The sequence below is a fragment of the Dama dama genome, chromosome 8 (genome assembly GCF_033118175.1).
Source record: "Dama dama isolate Ldn47 chromosome 8, ASM3311817v1, whole genome shotgun sequence".
Classification (NCBI taxonomy): domain Eukaryota; kingdom Metazoa; phylum Chordata; class Mammalia; order Artiodactyla; family Cervidae; genus Dama; species Dama dama.
The window spans coordinates 22,237,050-22,251,223 of NC_083688.1; the positions used below are offsets into that span (position 1 = coordinate 22,237,050).

A 14,174-nucleotide genomic window follows, 5' to 3' on the forward strand; every position below is an offset into this window, starting at 1 on the left:
TTGGGCTTTGTAGGTGCTTTGCTAAACAAATATTTATTGAAAAACCAGTGATTCAAAATGTAAGATGTGACATTTAAGTTGAAAAGGTGGATTGGAAGAAATAAGTGAATCACCATATGAGCTTTATTTTTGATTGATTATCAAAGCAGGTAATTTATTTCCGTTAACAAAGCAGAAGTGAAAATCAAAAGGCAGCAATCTGCGAAATAATAATAATAAGGATTTTTTCCTTTGACCTTCAATGTGTTTTGGGTTCCTACCTGAATTATTTCATTTAATTTTGTATTTTTCAACTCTTGGCAGACTACCAGTACCACAATCCAAGGGTTTTTCTAAGTTAAATTGGTAAAATATGAAACTTTTACATTTTGTCTTATTTTTTTTTTAATTTGTTGAATTTGATTTTATATGTATAATTCTAACAGTAAGGGATCTGCCAAACATTGCTAATATTAAGGAATTAAACTAATACCCTTATTATAAGCTAGCCATATTCTTGCATTTCAAAGAACACAAGATACTTATTAAACATTCAGCAAAATCTATGGCATGAGTGAGTCTGTACAGTGATAAACTTGCTCACAATGTATTTTTTGTATATAACCTACCTATCCACAGAATATCGGTGGATGAGAGGCATCAGTTTAAGATTAAGTAGCATAAAAAAAAACTTTAAAAACTTTTTATAAGTATATACATTTTAAGAAGTCTATAGTTAATTACATATGTATGTATTTACATATGTATATATATAATTAGTCATGTGTATATATGTACATATATCTGTGAATATAATTACATATCTATATTTCTGTCCTTCTATTTAAATTCTGTTGCATTTGACATTTTTCTAGTTGAAAATTATTCCTTTATTAAATCTTTCTTCTTCAGCGTCTGTGATACTCTGGCAGCATTAAACGTTTTTATCAACTTGTTTTAAAAAATCCCTCTCCACTCCCCAGTCTTCTTTGTAAACTGGTTTTCCTACTCCCACCTCTATCCCATGCATGCTCATATTTCCTAAGATGCCATTCTGCCATTTCCTAGGATTTTCTCTTTTTTTCTTTTCATGCTTGAACAGGAACCCACATACCCAAATCTTTCGTTTTCAGCTCTCCAGCCCAATTTCCTTGACTGAGCTCAACACCCATATACCCCACTGCTCCTGGAATGTCCTACAAATGACTTTCTGTACTGAAGAATTCATCTTTGTATCTTCATCCTATACATTAGTGAATGGCATTGTCATTCACTTGATCTCTATAGTCCCAAACCTGAGAATTTTCTTTAATTCATGCCCCTGTGTACCGTCTCTCCAACCAACCAACACACACACACACACACATGCAGTGAGTTTCCAAGGCTTCTGGTACCTAATGTACCTCCCTAGTGTTTCTCAAGTGTATTTTCTACAAACACATCCTCATGTTGTGTTTCCACTCTGATCTCACTCTAAACCTGTGTTTGTTCATGTCTTTGTGACTTTGCCTATGTCACTCCACCTACTAGAAGCCCTTATAAACTCCTCTTTACCAAACTTCTACTTTTTCACTCAAACAAGAAACTCTTCCTTCCATCTTCCTTTACGTTCTCATTTTCCCTTTATTCACATCTTCCTCTTCCTTCCTAGCATGGTAGCAAGAGGTCGAGGGGGCAGTCACACTGAGGCTTGGAGCTGGGTGAGCCCAAGAACCCCAGATGTTTCGGGGGAGAAAGCCACATGGAGACTCAGAGGTGCCTTGCCCTTGGACTTATCAGGAAGTGGGGCACTGTGCAAGGTAGTACAGAGGAGGCAGCTAGAGAAGATGCTACTATGATTGGGAGATTGGTTACTTTGAAACCAAAGGTAAACTGATTGAAGAAATAAGTAATTAATGATGTCAGGTTTTTCACGACTGGAAGAAATATTTACAAATATGAAAAAGGGAAAACCTAGAAAGAACCTTTGAGGATCTCGATTGGAAATGGAGCTACACAGCATGAACCCATGAGTTTTTCGCAAATATTCACATACAGATAGTGATAAAGAAATCATTGTTAACACAGGTTCATGTGCCTGAAGTACAGTGAGGCCGAACAAACTTAAACAGGAGTTTGGAGCAGAGAAGGGTTATTTCAAGGCCATGCAAGGAGACTGGTTGGCTCATGCCCTAAAAAGCCTCTAGCTCTCCAAAAGGTTTCAGCAAAACATTTTTAAAGGGAAGATGACAGAGGCATCTCAGGGTATGTGATCAGCTTGTGAACAGTTCTCTGATTGGCTGATTGTGAGGTAGCAGGGTCCTGTCACAGGGGTTAACATTATTCATCCTTAGGCTCCAGGAGGCCTGGGGTTATGTGCTCATGGTCATCAAGTAGTTCTTCCTTTTTTTGGTGGTCGCGGGGAGTTTCACATCTGCAGAACAACTCAGGAAATCTGCATGAAATACTATTACCTAGGGCTTCCCAGGTGGCTCAGTGATAAATGAATCTGCCTGTCATTGCAGGAGATATGGGTTTGATTTCTGGGTCAGGAAGATCCCTGGAGAAAGAAAGAAAGTGAAGTCGCTCAGTCGTGTCCGATTCTTTGCGACCCCATGGACTGTAGCCTACCAGGCTCCTCCATCCATGGGATTTTCCAAGTAAGAGTACTGGAGTGGGTTGCCATTTCCTTCTCCAGGGAAATCTTCCCGACCCAGGGATCGAACCCGGGTCTCCTGCATTGTAGGCACAGGCTTTGCCATCTGAGCCACCAGAGAAGGCCGTGGAGAAGGAAATGGCAACTTACTCCAGTGTTCCTCCTGGGAAATCCCATGGACAGAGAAACCTGGCGGGCTACAGTCCACGGGGTCACAAAGAGTTGGACACGACTGAGTGACTAAACAAGTATTAATATTATCTAGGTACTTCAGAGAGGTGCTAAAGCCAAGGATACGGGGGAAAGCCTTTCCTGGGAAGGCCCCATGGGGTCCTGCTCAGTCACATTTGTCCATCCCAAAGGAAATCAGTCCTGAATACTCATTGGAAGGACTGATGCTGAAGCACTTTGGCCACCTGATGGTAAGAACTGATTCATCTGAAAAGACCCTGATGCTGGGAAAGATTGAAGGCAGGAGGAGAAGAGGCGACAGAGGATAAGATGGTTGGATGGCATCACCAACTCAATGGACATGAGTTTGAGTAAACTCTGGGAGTTGGTGATGGACAGAGAAGCCTGGCATGCTATACTCCATGGGGTCACAAAGAGTTGTACACTGCTGAGTGACTGAACTGAACTGAACTTTCAGAAGGAGAAACTGTTCTCAAACAGGATACACTGTTGTTATATAATCCTTAGTACAGAGTTTAAACTGAGTTGTTGGTTGTGTAATCATCAGTTCTTGGTTTAAAGAAAAAAAAAACGTTTTATGTGACTAAGACTAAGGAATGTAGAGGGGAAAAAAAGACATTTGTCCTTTCCTCCTCCTTGAGAATTCCAGACCCCTATCTCCTCCTTGAGAGCCCTAGGCCCCTCTCTCCTCCTCGGGGACCCCAGACTTCTTATCAACCTGCCTAGGAATTGACTCTCTCAGTAGTATTTTATCTATAGTGTTATTAAATACTGTACTAAGGAGGCTATTGTCTGTGTAATGGTTTTATGTCAAAACCACCAATTCTTTCTTCTTCCCGCAGATTGAGCCTTTTTTTGTGAGTGTGGCACTTTATGACCTCAGAGACAGCAGGAAGATTTCTGCTGATTTCCACGTGGATCTGAACCACACTGCTGTCAGGCAGATGCTCTTAGGGGCATCCGTGGCTGTGGAAAATGGAAACATAGACGCTGTCACTCCCAGACAATCAGGAGAACCTCACATCAAGGGATTTCCAGAAGAATGGCTAAAATTTCCAAAGCAGGTTGCACTTCTGTTTATCTCTCATAGGAGGGAAGATGTTTGTTCCATTGTTCTTACCAATAGATTACATAAGATGAGCAGTTTTCTAAATAAAAATTCCCCTTAAAGTTGTACTATAAAAAGTAGAATTTTGTCTATGTCTTCATTGTGGTTTCCTAGATGCTTATTATTTGTTTTCTTTGTATACAGGCTATATTTTCTGTAAGCAATCCACACTCTGAAATTGTTTTAGTGGCCAAAATTGAAAAAGTTCTGATGGGAAACATTGCAAGTGGTGCTGAACCTTATATTAAAAATCCAGACTCCAACAAGGTAATGCATGATCTTTTTATAAATGATTTCAGTTACTTTCCAGAAATAAAAACCACACTGCTGATAGGTTACGGTGAACAATGTCAAATTCCTGATCTCCAAAGAAGATTTAGCTTTGGGACCAGTGACCAGGCTTGATCACCCAAGAGCTTTTGTGTAGCAGAGTTTTATTAAAGTATTAAAAGGGACAGAGAAAGCCTCTGACATAGGCATCAGAAGGGGGACAGAGAGTGCCCCCCTCGCTAGTCTTAGCAAAGGAATTATATACTTTTTCAATTGGTTATTACAATAAATCAAAAGAGTGTCTCAAGGTTGTAAAAATTTACCAGACCCACTCCCACAATTTACATTTTAAGATGACAGGATTAGAATTTAACAATAGAAAGATCTTACCAGACCCACTCCCGTAATATCCATTATATATCCATATAATCCATACCAGGATTAGTCAGAAGGTTTACAGGAAGGAAAAACTGTCCTCAAGCAGGATACATTGTTGTTATATAATCCTTAGTACAGAGTTTACACTGAATTGTTTGTTGTGTAATCATCTTAAAGAAAAAAAAAAGTTTTCTGTGACTAAGACTAAGGAATGTAGAGGGAAAAAAGACATCTGTCCTTTTCTCCTCTTGAGGATTCCAGACCCCTGTCTCTTCCTCGAGAGCCTCAGACCCCTTTCTCCTCCTCGGGGACACCGGACTTATCAACCTGCCTAGGAATTGACTCTCTCATTGCCTTGATGAATTATCAAGTTTGATAAATATGACTCTTGAAATAGTCCCTTGTTAGTGAAACAAGAATCCAGTTGGAAATTTTTAAAGTGTATAGTCTCAGCTTATGCTTTTTGATACAGTAATTGCAACTGAGAATCTATTGGTGAAAATAAATTTACGAGGATAAAATTTTAACCCCCAAGGACTGAAGTGTTAACAATAATGAAAAGTTAGGGTTAATCTGACTGGAAACAAGGAAATACAGTTTACTAAGACATCAGCAATGCTTATGCAGAACTAAGTGAAAAAGTAAAATAGTTGTTTACCAAGTTATAATAATACCTAAATGAAGAAAGAAAGAGGAAAGAAAATGCCATAAGTTCCTTAAATGGTGGGACTACAGGACATTGTTTCTGCTTTCTTTTTTCAATTACTGCATTTTTTAAATAATTGAGTATTATTATTTTAATAGAAAATAAATACAAAAAGTTTTTATTATCCACCTAAAGATGTATATTGGAAAATAATGTGTAATAATTGAATTTGAGGTTGTGTGACAGTTTAGGACCATGTCTAACGTATTTATGAGAGAGTGCTTTAAAACCCAGCCTGCCACCTATTTTTGTAAATAAAGTTTTATTGAAACACAGTTATACTGATTCATTTAAGATTATCTATGGCTGCTTCCCTGCTGTGGAGACAGAGCTAAGAAGCCGAGACAGAGAGTACATGGCCCGCAGATCCCTACAGAACAAATTTGCTGACTGCTGTCATAACAAATAAAAATAAATATAGGACAAACTGTGAATGTAAATTTGATAACTCTTTCCATTCAATATTTTAAGGTCTCTTAAGTCAGGAAAAACAGGGAGAGTGAAGTTGGTATTCCAAGATAAAAGTGTTTTCTGTGTTTAAAATTTCTAAACTAAGAAGAAAGAGAGACTTCCCTGTTGATCCACTGGTTAATACTCTACGCTTCCAAAGCAGGGGGCACTGGTTCGACCCCTGATCAGGGAACTAAGATCCCACATGCCACGCGGGATGGCCGAGAAGTAAAAAAGGAAAAAAGAGAGGATGTTTAAAAAGTAATTAAAGAAAGAAAAACCTTATGCAATAATTTGAACACAGACAACATCATTTTGCTCTTTATAGGATAGAATCTCTGGGCTAGTAAAGCAGGATGTCACTGATTTTCAATATGAGATAACACAGAAAAGTATTTATTCGCATTTTACATGGACTATTTCTATAGTGTTGTTCTAAACAATGTCTCTATTTATTTTTTTCCTTAGTATGCACAAAAGATACTAAAATCCAACAGGCAGTTCTGCAGCAAGTTGGGGAAATACCGCATGCCGTTCGCTTGGGCAGTGAGGTAGGTTGACAATTGCAACCAACAGAATAGAAATGCATTTATTATCTACATTGAAAGCTTCAGTTTTGAACATGTCTGTGTTACCTGTTATTTTTAACATGCCAACACCTAGAAGAATGCCAATATGTTCATCTTCATAAATAAATACCTGGAGTTCCGTAGAAACATGTGTTTTACAATTTAGCAAGTCAGCTCATAATAGACTGGGCCCATGACACGGGTGCATGGTATGCATGACCAGGTATCCAGTGGTCATAACTTCCATATTATATAATATTCAGATGGAAGCACTGCAATTTCTTATGCAGCTACATGTTTTCATCTGTGCAGAAAACACAGGTCTATATATGGATGGTCAAATGAAACCGTCAGATTGATCCCTGAAACTCTCTGATTTTGGTACTTAGTGTAGCCACGTTTATCAGTACCAGTTGACTCTCTGAGCGAAATGCCGAGTTATGTGGACACTAATTGTGGAGTCACCCACCTGGATATATACCTCTGCATAAAGAACAAAAATTGCCTTTCAGATCTATTTAAACATCAATTACTATTGTCTCTCGGTCTTCTTGTGTCTTTATCAGTACTTAATTTCTTAAAGGAAGAAGAGCCTGGCATAGACATGGCAAAAGGTCAACAGTGTACAAACTGAATGAACTAATAAGGATTAATTAGTGCTACCAAAAAAGAGCACCTATTAGGTATCCATATGAATATTGATTACACCGCAATGCAAAGAACTTTAAAATACAGGAGGAAGGGGGAACTGGTTAGTTATGCCATTTTCAGGTCTTACCGTATCCAATGAGGTGTTGAACCAGGGTACACTCACCAATATTTTTCATAACTTTGATACTGGTATTGAAAGTTGGAGATAGTCCTTAGGCACAGGGAGGAGAAGTGTGGAAATCTGGGGCAGCAGTAATCAAGGTAAACTCATGTAGTCTGTAGGAATCAGTTTGCCCTAAGGCAACCCTCTAAGGAGACAGAGACAAATGTGGTCCAGATTAGGAGCCACTTATAGACTGTAACTTTGAGTCAGTTTCCTTTCTGAGTCTCAGAGTCTCCATCTACAGAATGAAGCTGACAACACCTGCCTTGCGAACGGTAGTGCAATCATAAGCACAAAGGCATCTGTCATAAAGTGCATCATAAATATCATTTTATCTCCTTTAATATCTCTCCCCACTCTGTATGAAAACAGATGCTGTTTAGGAACTATGAACCCTTTATAATGAACTTAATTCTTTTTATTCCTCATAAGCTTCAAGAAAAAGGATAACTAAGATGCAGAGAACAAAAGTATAGACACCAAGAGGGGAAAGGGAGGTCGGGATGAATTGGGAGATTGGGATTGACATATATACATAATTGATACTATGTATAAAGTAGATAACTAATGCGAACCTACTGTATAGTACAGGGAACTGTACTCAGTGCTCTGAGGTGAACTAAATGGGCAGGAAATCCAAAAAAAGAGGGGATATATGTGTACATATAGCTGATTCACTTTGCTATACAGTAGAAACTAACATAACATTGTAAAACAACTATAATCCAATAAAAGTTAATTTTAAAAACAGGAAAAAAAAAGAAAAAGGATGACTAGTTATAATTTGGAAGCCAAACTTTTTCATGTTAGTAAGTATTGTCATTTCCCACAGGAAACTCAGTTTGGGCAAGTGGAAGGAAGGGCAAAGGCAGGATGTCCTTTTGCAAGGTGAAATATTCCAATGTAGCAAAATTATAATAGTGAACACATGTTCTTTTTAAGTATTGAGAATTATCCTGAGCATTGTTATAAATAGATACTTTAGAGCTAGAGCTGTATTCTAAGTCTCAACTCTATTTACCGGTCAAGTGAATTTAGACAAGAACTTATAGTCTCTGTTTACCTAGGTTTTTTCGAATATACAAAAGAGATGTGTCAATACCTAATTTACAATTTCAGGGATCAGCAAGTACAACTATGTAACCAACAAAAGATAGCCATTATTAGAAGTCATTAATCTGATTATTGAAGTCCTCAGACTTCCCTGGCAGTACAGAGTTAGGACTCTGCATTTCCACTTCAGGGGGCCCAGGTTCAATTCCTGGTTAGGGAGCTAAAACCCCACATGCTGCTCGGCGTGGCCAAAAAGAAGTAAAACAAAACAGACAAAATCCACAAACAGATAGTTCCAGAAAAAGAGCTGCAGAAGGATCCTGAACATGTGAGATGTCCATTCGTAATTATAATAAGAGACAAGAAAATTCTAAAAATAAAAGTTTTTAAAAATAAAAGTCTCTATAAAGATCATATTCACCCCCCAGCTAGTCTTTTCAGGTCAGTTTGGGACAGTGAATAATAATGTGGGAGAAAGAAGTGAAAGAATTGCCCATTATTGAAAGAAACTGAGCAGTTAGGAAAAGCAGCAAGATTTCTGCTTTGGAGTTGTCTGGTCAGATGTGCTGGAGGAAAGATAGATGAAGTTTCTAGGGAGGTTGGTGATATTACCAACTACTGAAGTATTTTTATCTAGGACAGGAAAGCCAACAGAACCACAAGTTCATGCCACATGAATGCCTGATCAGTGGTTTGGTTGTAGGTTAGGAAATACCAGCAATGTGTGTATATCAATATAGATTTACATTTACTGAAATCTCTCTAGCAACTGAGAAAAATGGTTAGCAGTGTAGTTTTCGAGATTTCCTGCTAGACCACTTGGGAAAGTGTTATTTAGGGGCTTCCCTGGTGGCTCAGATGGTAAAGAATCTGCCTGCCAATGCAGGAGACCCAGGTTCAATCCCTGGGTTGGGAAGATCCCCTGGAGAAGGAAATGGCAACCCACCCCAGTATTCTTGCCTGGAGAATTCCATAGACAGAGGAACCTGGCGGGCTACAGAACAGTTGAGAAAATCTAACCACAAAAACAAGTACAACATACAAACAAAGAAGATTTTAACTTCCCCTTCACAGTGTAGAAACTGCTTCAAATAAATTGTTGATCAAGTCAGGGGAGGGCTCCTTGCTACTCATGTCATTTTGACATGAGCCAGCCTGCTGTCTTATTTGAATACCCTATTGATACTGCTGGTTCTCTGACTCCTTTTTCTTTCCATTATATTTTCTTGATTGCAGCTCTGAGTGTACTCTAAAATCCTTTGGCCCTTAAAATCAACTGCCACTAAGAAGCCTAAAGTTGACAATAAGCTTACAAAGTCATAATATTTCTGCCCCGATGCAATCATCCCACCAGCTGCAAGACACACATATTCATCACTGTGAACATTTTATCTAGGGCTAATTTGGTGCATGATCTTATTTTCGGCACCAGCTGCAGTGTCATTTTATAGTAAAAAAGATTATATTGAGAGTAGGTAAAGAGAACACGTTCAGATGGCTACATATGGTGTTGTACACTCATTGATTCAGGAGAAAGTTGACCTTTACAAATGTGCCGTGCTGTTAAATCAAACTCTCTCCACCAAAGTAAGGCTCAGAATTATGTGGGCCTAAATCCAGGACAAGAATCTTTTTTTTCTTCCCAAACTTTAAACTTTCGATTTTGTATTGGGCTATAGCTGATTGACAATATTATCTTAGTCTCAGATGAATGGTGAAGGGCCTCGACCATATATATACATATATCCATTCTCCCTCAAACCCCCTTCCTATCCAGGCTGGCACATAACATTGAGCAGAGTTCCCTGTACTATACAACAGATCCTTGTTGGTTATTCATTTTAAATACACCAGTGTATACATGACCTTCCCAAAGTCCCTAACTTTCCCTTACCTCCAGAAACCATAAGTTTGTTTTCTAAGTCTGTGAGTCTTCCTGTTTTGTAAGTTCGTTTGTATCATTTCTTCTTAGATTCCACATATAAGGGATGTCATACCATATTTCTCTTCCTCTGCAGGACAAGACTGTTTTTGATTTCTTTTCTCTGTCCTATGCAACATTCCAGATGGACCAGAGTAAAACGCTGGATTTTCTTTAGAATTAAACAAGACTAAAACAAAAATTTCATTCTTTTATCTACACATTTATAAAAGACAGTGAAACAACACCCCCAACAAGTGGTTGTCCAACCTCTGTTCAGATCCTTCCAGTGTCAAAAACTCAAGTATGTCCCAGAGTGGTTCTGTCTTTTTATAGCTCTAACGATTAGACAGTTCTTCAGAGATATATATGTCTATATACATATGTATACACAGGGCTTCCCAGGTGGCACTAGTGGTAAAGAACCTGCCTGCCAATGCAGGAGACATAAGAGACACGGGTTTGGTTCCTAAATTTGAAAGATACCCTGGAGAAAGGAATGGCAACCCACTCCAGTATTCTTGCCTGGAAAACTCCATGGACAAGGGAGCCTGGCAAGCTGTAGTCCATATGGTCACAAACAGTTGGATACAGCTGAAGCTACTTAGTATGCATGCATGCACATATGTATACATATATAATATATACACATTTTTAAACTGCTTGATAGTCACTTGTATGTTTTGTCTTCCAAAGCCACAAAAATGTGCTTCAGTTCTTTCTGGGTTGTTCAGTCGCTAATCCCATGAACTGCAGCATGCCAGGCTTCCCTGTCCTTCACTCCCTGCTGGAGTTTGCTCAAACCCTGTCCATTGAGTCAGTATGCCATCCAACCATCTCATCTTCGGTCGCCCCCTTCTCCTCCTGCCCTCAACCTTTCCCAGCATCAGGGTTTTTTCCAATGAATCAACTTTTCGCATCAGGGCCAAAGTATTGAAGCTTCAGCTTCAGCATCAGTCCTTCCAATGAATATTCAGGATTGATTTCCTTCAGGATTGACTGGTTTGATCTCCCTGCTATACAAGAAACTCTCAAGAGTCTTCTCCAGCACCACTGTTCAAAAACATCAGTTCTTCATTCTTTCTATATATCACAGCTATTGATGCTTATGAATGAAGCTCTCATATACCTAAGCTTCTTTTCCTTTAGGCTAAACACAGCATTTTTTTTTTTCAATCACACCCAACACGTCAAGGCTTTGAGATCATTGCACACCAATCTTTGCTCCACTCTGGCAGTTGGAACGGGACATGTCTCAGCAACCCTGAAACCATCTGTGTAAATGAATGAGTTCTCCGCTTTCCTGCCAGTTAGCGTATTTATCAAGCAGGGACAGAGTGTGTGGTGCTGTGATCAGTGCTCCTCTGTGACACTGTGCTCTTCACAATGTTTCCAATGTAACTGAGCTAGTTCCACAACAGAGCTATGGATAAGAGCAAAAGTCAGTGATACAGCTCAAGTCTACCAATAGATTTCAGGTGACTGGTTAACCCTTAAAAAAAATACTCAATTTAACTTCCTCCTATGTTGGAAAAAATGACACATATTCAGACAAAAGTCCTGGATAATATATAAACGAAAATAATCCTTGAGTTAAATATTTTCATTTTGTCTCCCACAGTGTTATTTAAGAGAGGACCTTTTTTTTCTCTCAGTTACTACTTCACAAAAAAACAACAGGAGAAACGTTGAAGGATCCTAAAAATATCATTCTGAGAAATCCCTGGCCCAGCCCTTGTAGTGAAGAATCCACCTGCTATTGTAGAAGATGCAAGAGACAAGGGTTCAGTCCATGGGCCAGGAAGATCCTCTGGAGAAGGAAATAGCAACCCACTCCAGTATTCTTGCCTGGAGAATTCCATGGGCAGAGGAGCCTGGTGGGCTACAGTCCATGGGGCCGCAAAGAGTCAGACACGACTAAACACGGCACATAGCTGATTCATATTCATAGCTCCTGCAGTGTTATTTTACAGAGGACTTTTCTTTTTTTCTCTCTCAGTTGCTACTTCACACACACACAATAGAAAAACTAAGGAGAAAGGCTGAAATATTCTAAAAATATCATTCTGATCCTCTCTTTGCCCATTTTCTAAATTACCTGACACTGAACTCAATCTCTATGATCAGATAACCATTTAAATGACCTTCTCAGCCTATGTATTGAAATCTTTAGCTCATTTAAAGAGTAGTAATAGTCTCATTAAGGTTCTTAAGTTAGGAGAAATAAAAATTCAGCATTTCTCTAACTCTAAAGAAAAATCAATTATGCATATGTTTAATTTTTCTTCAGTGGGCACAGAGTATGATAAATTATAGGGAAGAAAAATGGCACTAGACTTGCTATGTAAACTTGCTTTTCAAGAAATGTTGCCTTGCATTACTATATTATTTGGATGAAAAAACTTTAGGCATTTTAACTAAATCTATATAATTCCATTGAAATAGATCAAGGAAGGAAATAAATTGTCCAGGTTCATGGTATTCTCTTTGTTTAATACAAAATGCTTACTCAGGTGTTTTCGATTTTATCTTTGTCTCTGTCCTAAACTTTAGGACATGGGCACCTTTATCTCCATGAAAATGTTAAAGAGTCCGCCTCTCTACACCCATATACACCACCTTATCCCATTTCCTTTACTCATAAATTCTAATGGCACCACCCAACCCAACATGACCCTAGCTTGCCCAGGAAATAATGAAAAAGTAATAACCTGTGTCCTTATTCCTCTCCACACTCCTAATACTCTATGGCTTTGAAGCATTACTAAACCATAAATAAATGTAATTAATATGAGCTGCTTTCACTTTAGATACTAGGTTGAAAATAAGAAATTAAAGATAACAAATACAGTATATAAATGAAATTTTTGTCAAAGAAGTTTTCTTGTCTCTTTACTAGATAAGTTCCTTGGAGTTTTTTCCATTTTAAGTGGGAAGGTGAATCACTTTAGTCAACTTAAAAATACAGCTTGGTAAACGATACCCTATAAATACCAAGAGGGGAGCATTGTGGTTCAGTAGTAGAATTCTTACCTCCCTCCCACACCAAATATCAAACTGAAAAAATATTGTTTTCTTTCAGATCAGTATTTAAGGACAACCAGGGGAATGTGGACAGAGACTCAAGATTTTCACCACTGTATAGACAAGAAAGTAACAAGATTTCATCTGAGGACCTCCTGAAACTAGTATCAGATTATAGAAGGTAGGACTTGGGGGATACTCTTGAAATCAACAAGAATCATTTACATTGCTACTGTTGATTTATTATTTCTGAAAAAACAACAATTAATTACCAGATTCTTCAAATACCAAGCTCCTTCAGAAAACAGATGCTTTGCAGATGACTTCACATATACCCAACTGACACCCTAAGAGTAAATTTGCCAGAATAATATAGGAGAGTGAAACATTAAACTGTATCAGTTATTGATAGCTATGTAACAAATCACCCCCAAATTTAGTAACTTAAAATAACATCACTTTTACTCTTGAGTCCATAGTTTTAGCATGGCTAGGTGAGACTTTGTCTCTTCTATTTATGGCATCAACTGGAAGAGGGAAAATGAAGCTAAAGGACCCATTTTTCAGATAGTGCATTTGATGACTGGCAAGTTGGTGCTGGCTGTTGGCTGGGAGCTTGGCTGGAACTGTGGGGTGGAGAGCTTGGTTCTTTAACATGGGAGCCTCTCCATCAGATGCTGTGGCTTCCTTGTGGCATGGTGGCTGGGTTCTAAGAGGAAGCATACCAAGAGACAGACAGAAATGTGATGATGTGATGATGTTAAGCTCTTTCATGATACATAACTTATCTAAAACTATTAGTACTCTGACACACTCAGGATGCTTGTACCCTCTGCCTCTTAACCAAATATTAGCTGTCTGCCTCTCCCATCTCAGAATCAATAATTTCTTATCAATTAATTTGTCTATCCAGAACTAAAATAATATACTACTATGAAACATGATTAATATTTTCTGTATCTTCAATAAATTATATATTTCTGTTTAACTAGAATAGAAGTTTGCCCAATGTCCTTTTTTGTTCTGGAAAAAATATAAACCTTTGAAAGCAAAATAAAAGTAGAATTGAGCCAAT

At 38.3% G+C, this 14,174-nt stretch overlaps 1 protein-coding gene across 6 annotated transcripts in view; it reads left to right on the plus strand.

The window, feature by feature from the left end:
• The window catches only part of DOCK10 (dedicator of cytokinesis 10), a 297,309-nt gene that overhangs the window by 196,689 nt on the left and 86,446 nt on the right, over nucleotides 1-14,174 (plus strand). For all 6 annotated transcript variants that reach the window (XM_061148622.1, XM_061148625.1, XM_061148619.1 and 3 more), the window contains 4 exons: nucleotides 3,649-3,870; nucleotides 4,059-4,181; nucleotides 6,187-6,269; nucleotides 13,158-13,280. In XM_061148622.1, coding sequence (XP_061004605.1) covers nucleotides 3,649-3,870; nucleotides 4,059-4,181; nucleotides 6,187-6,269; nucleotides 13,158-13,280 — 551 coding nt within the window. The remainder of the gene's footprint in view (nucleotides 1-3,648; nucleotides 3,871-4,058; nucleotides 4,182-6,186; nucleotides 6,270-13,157; nucleotides 13,281-14,174) is intronic.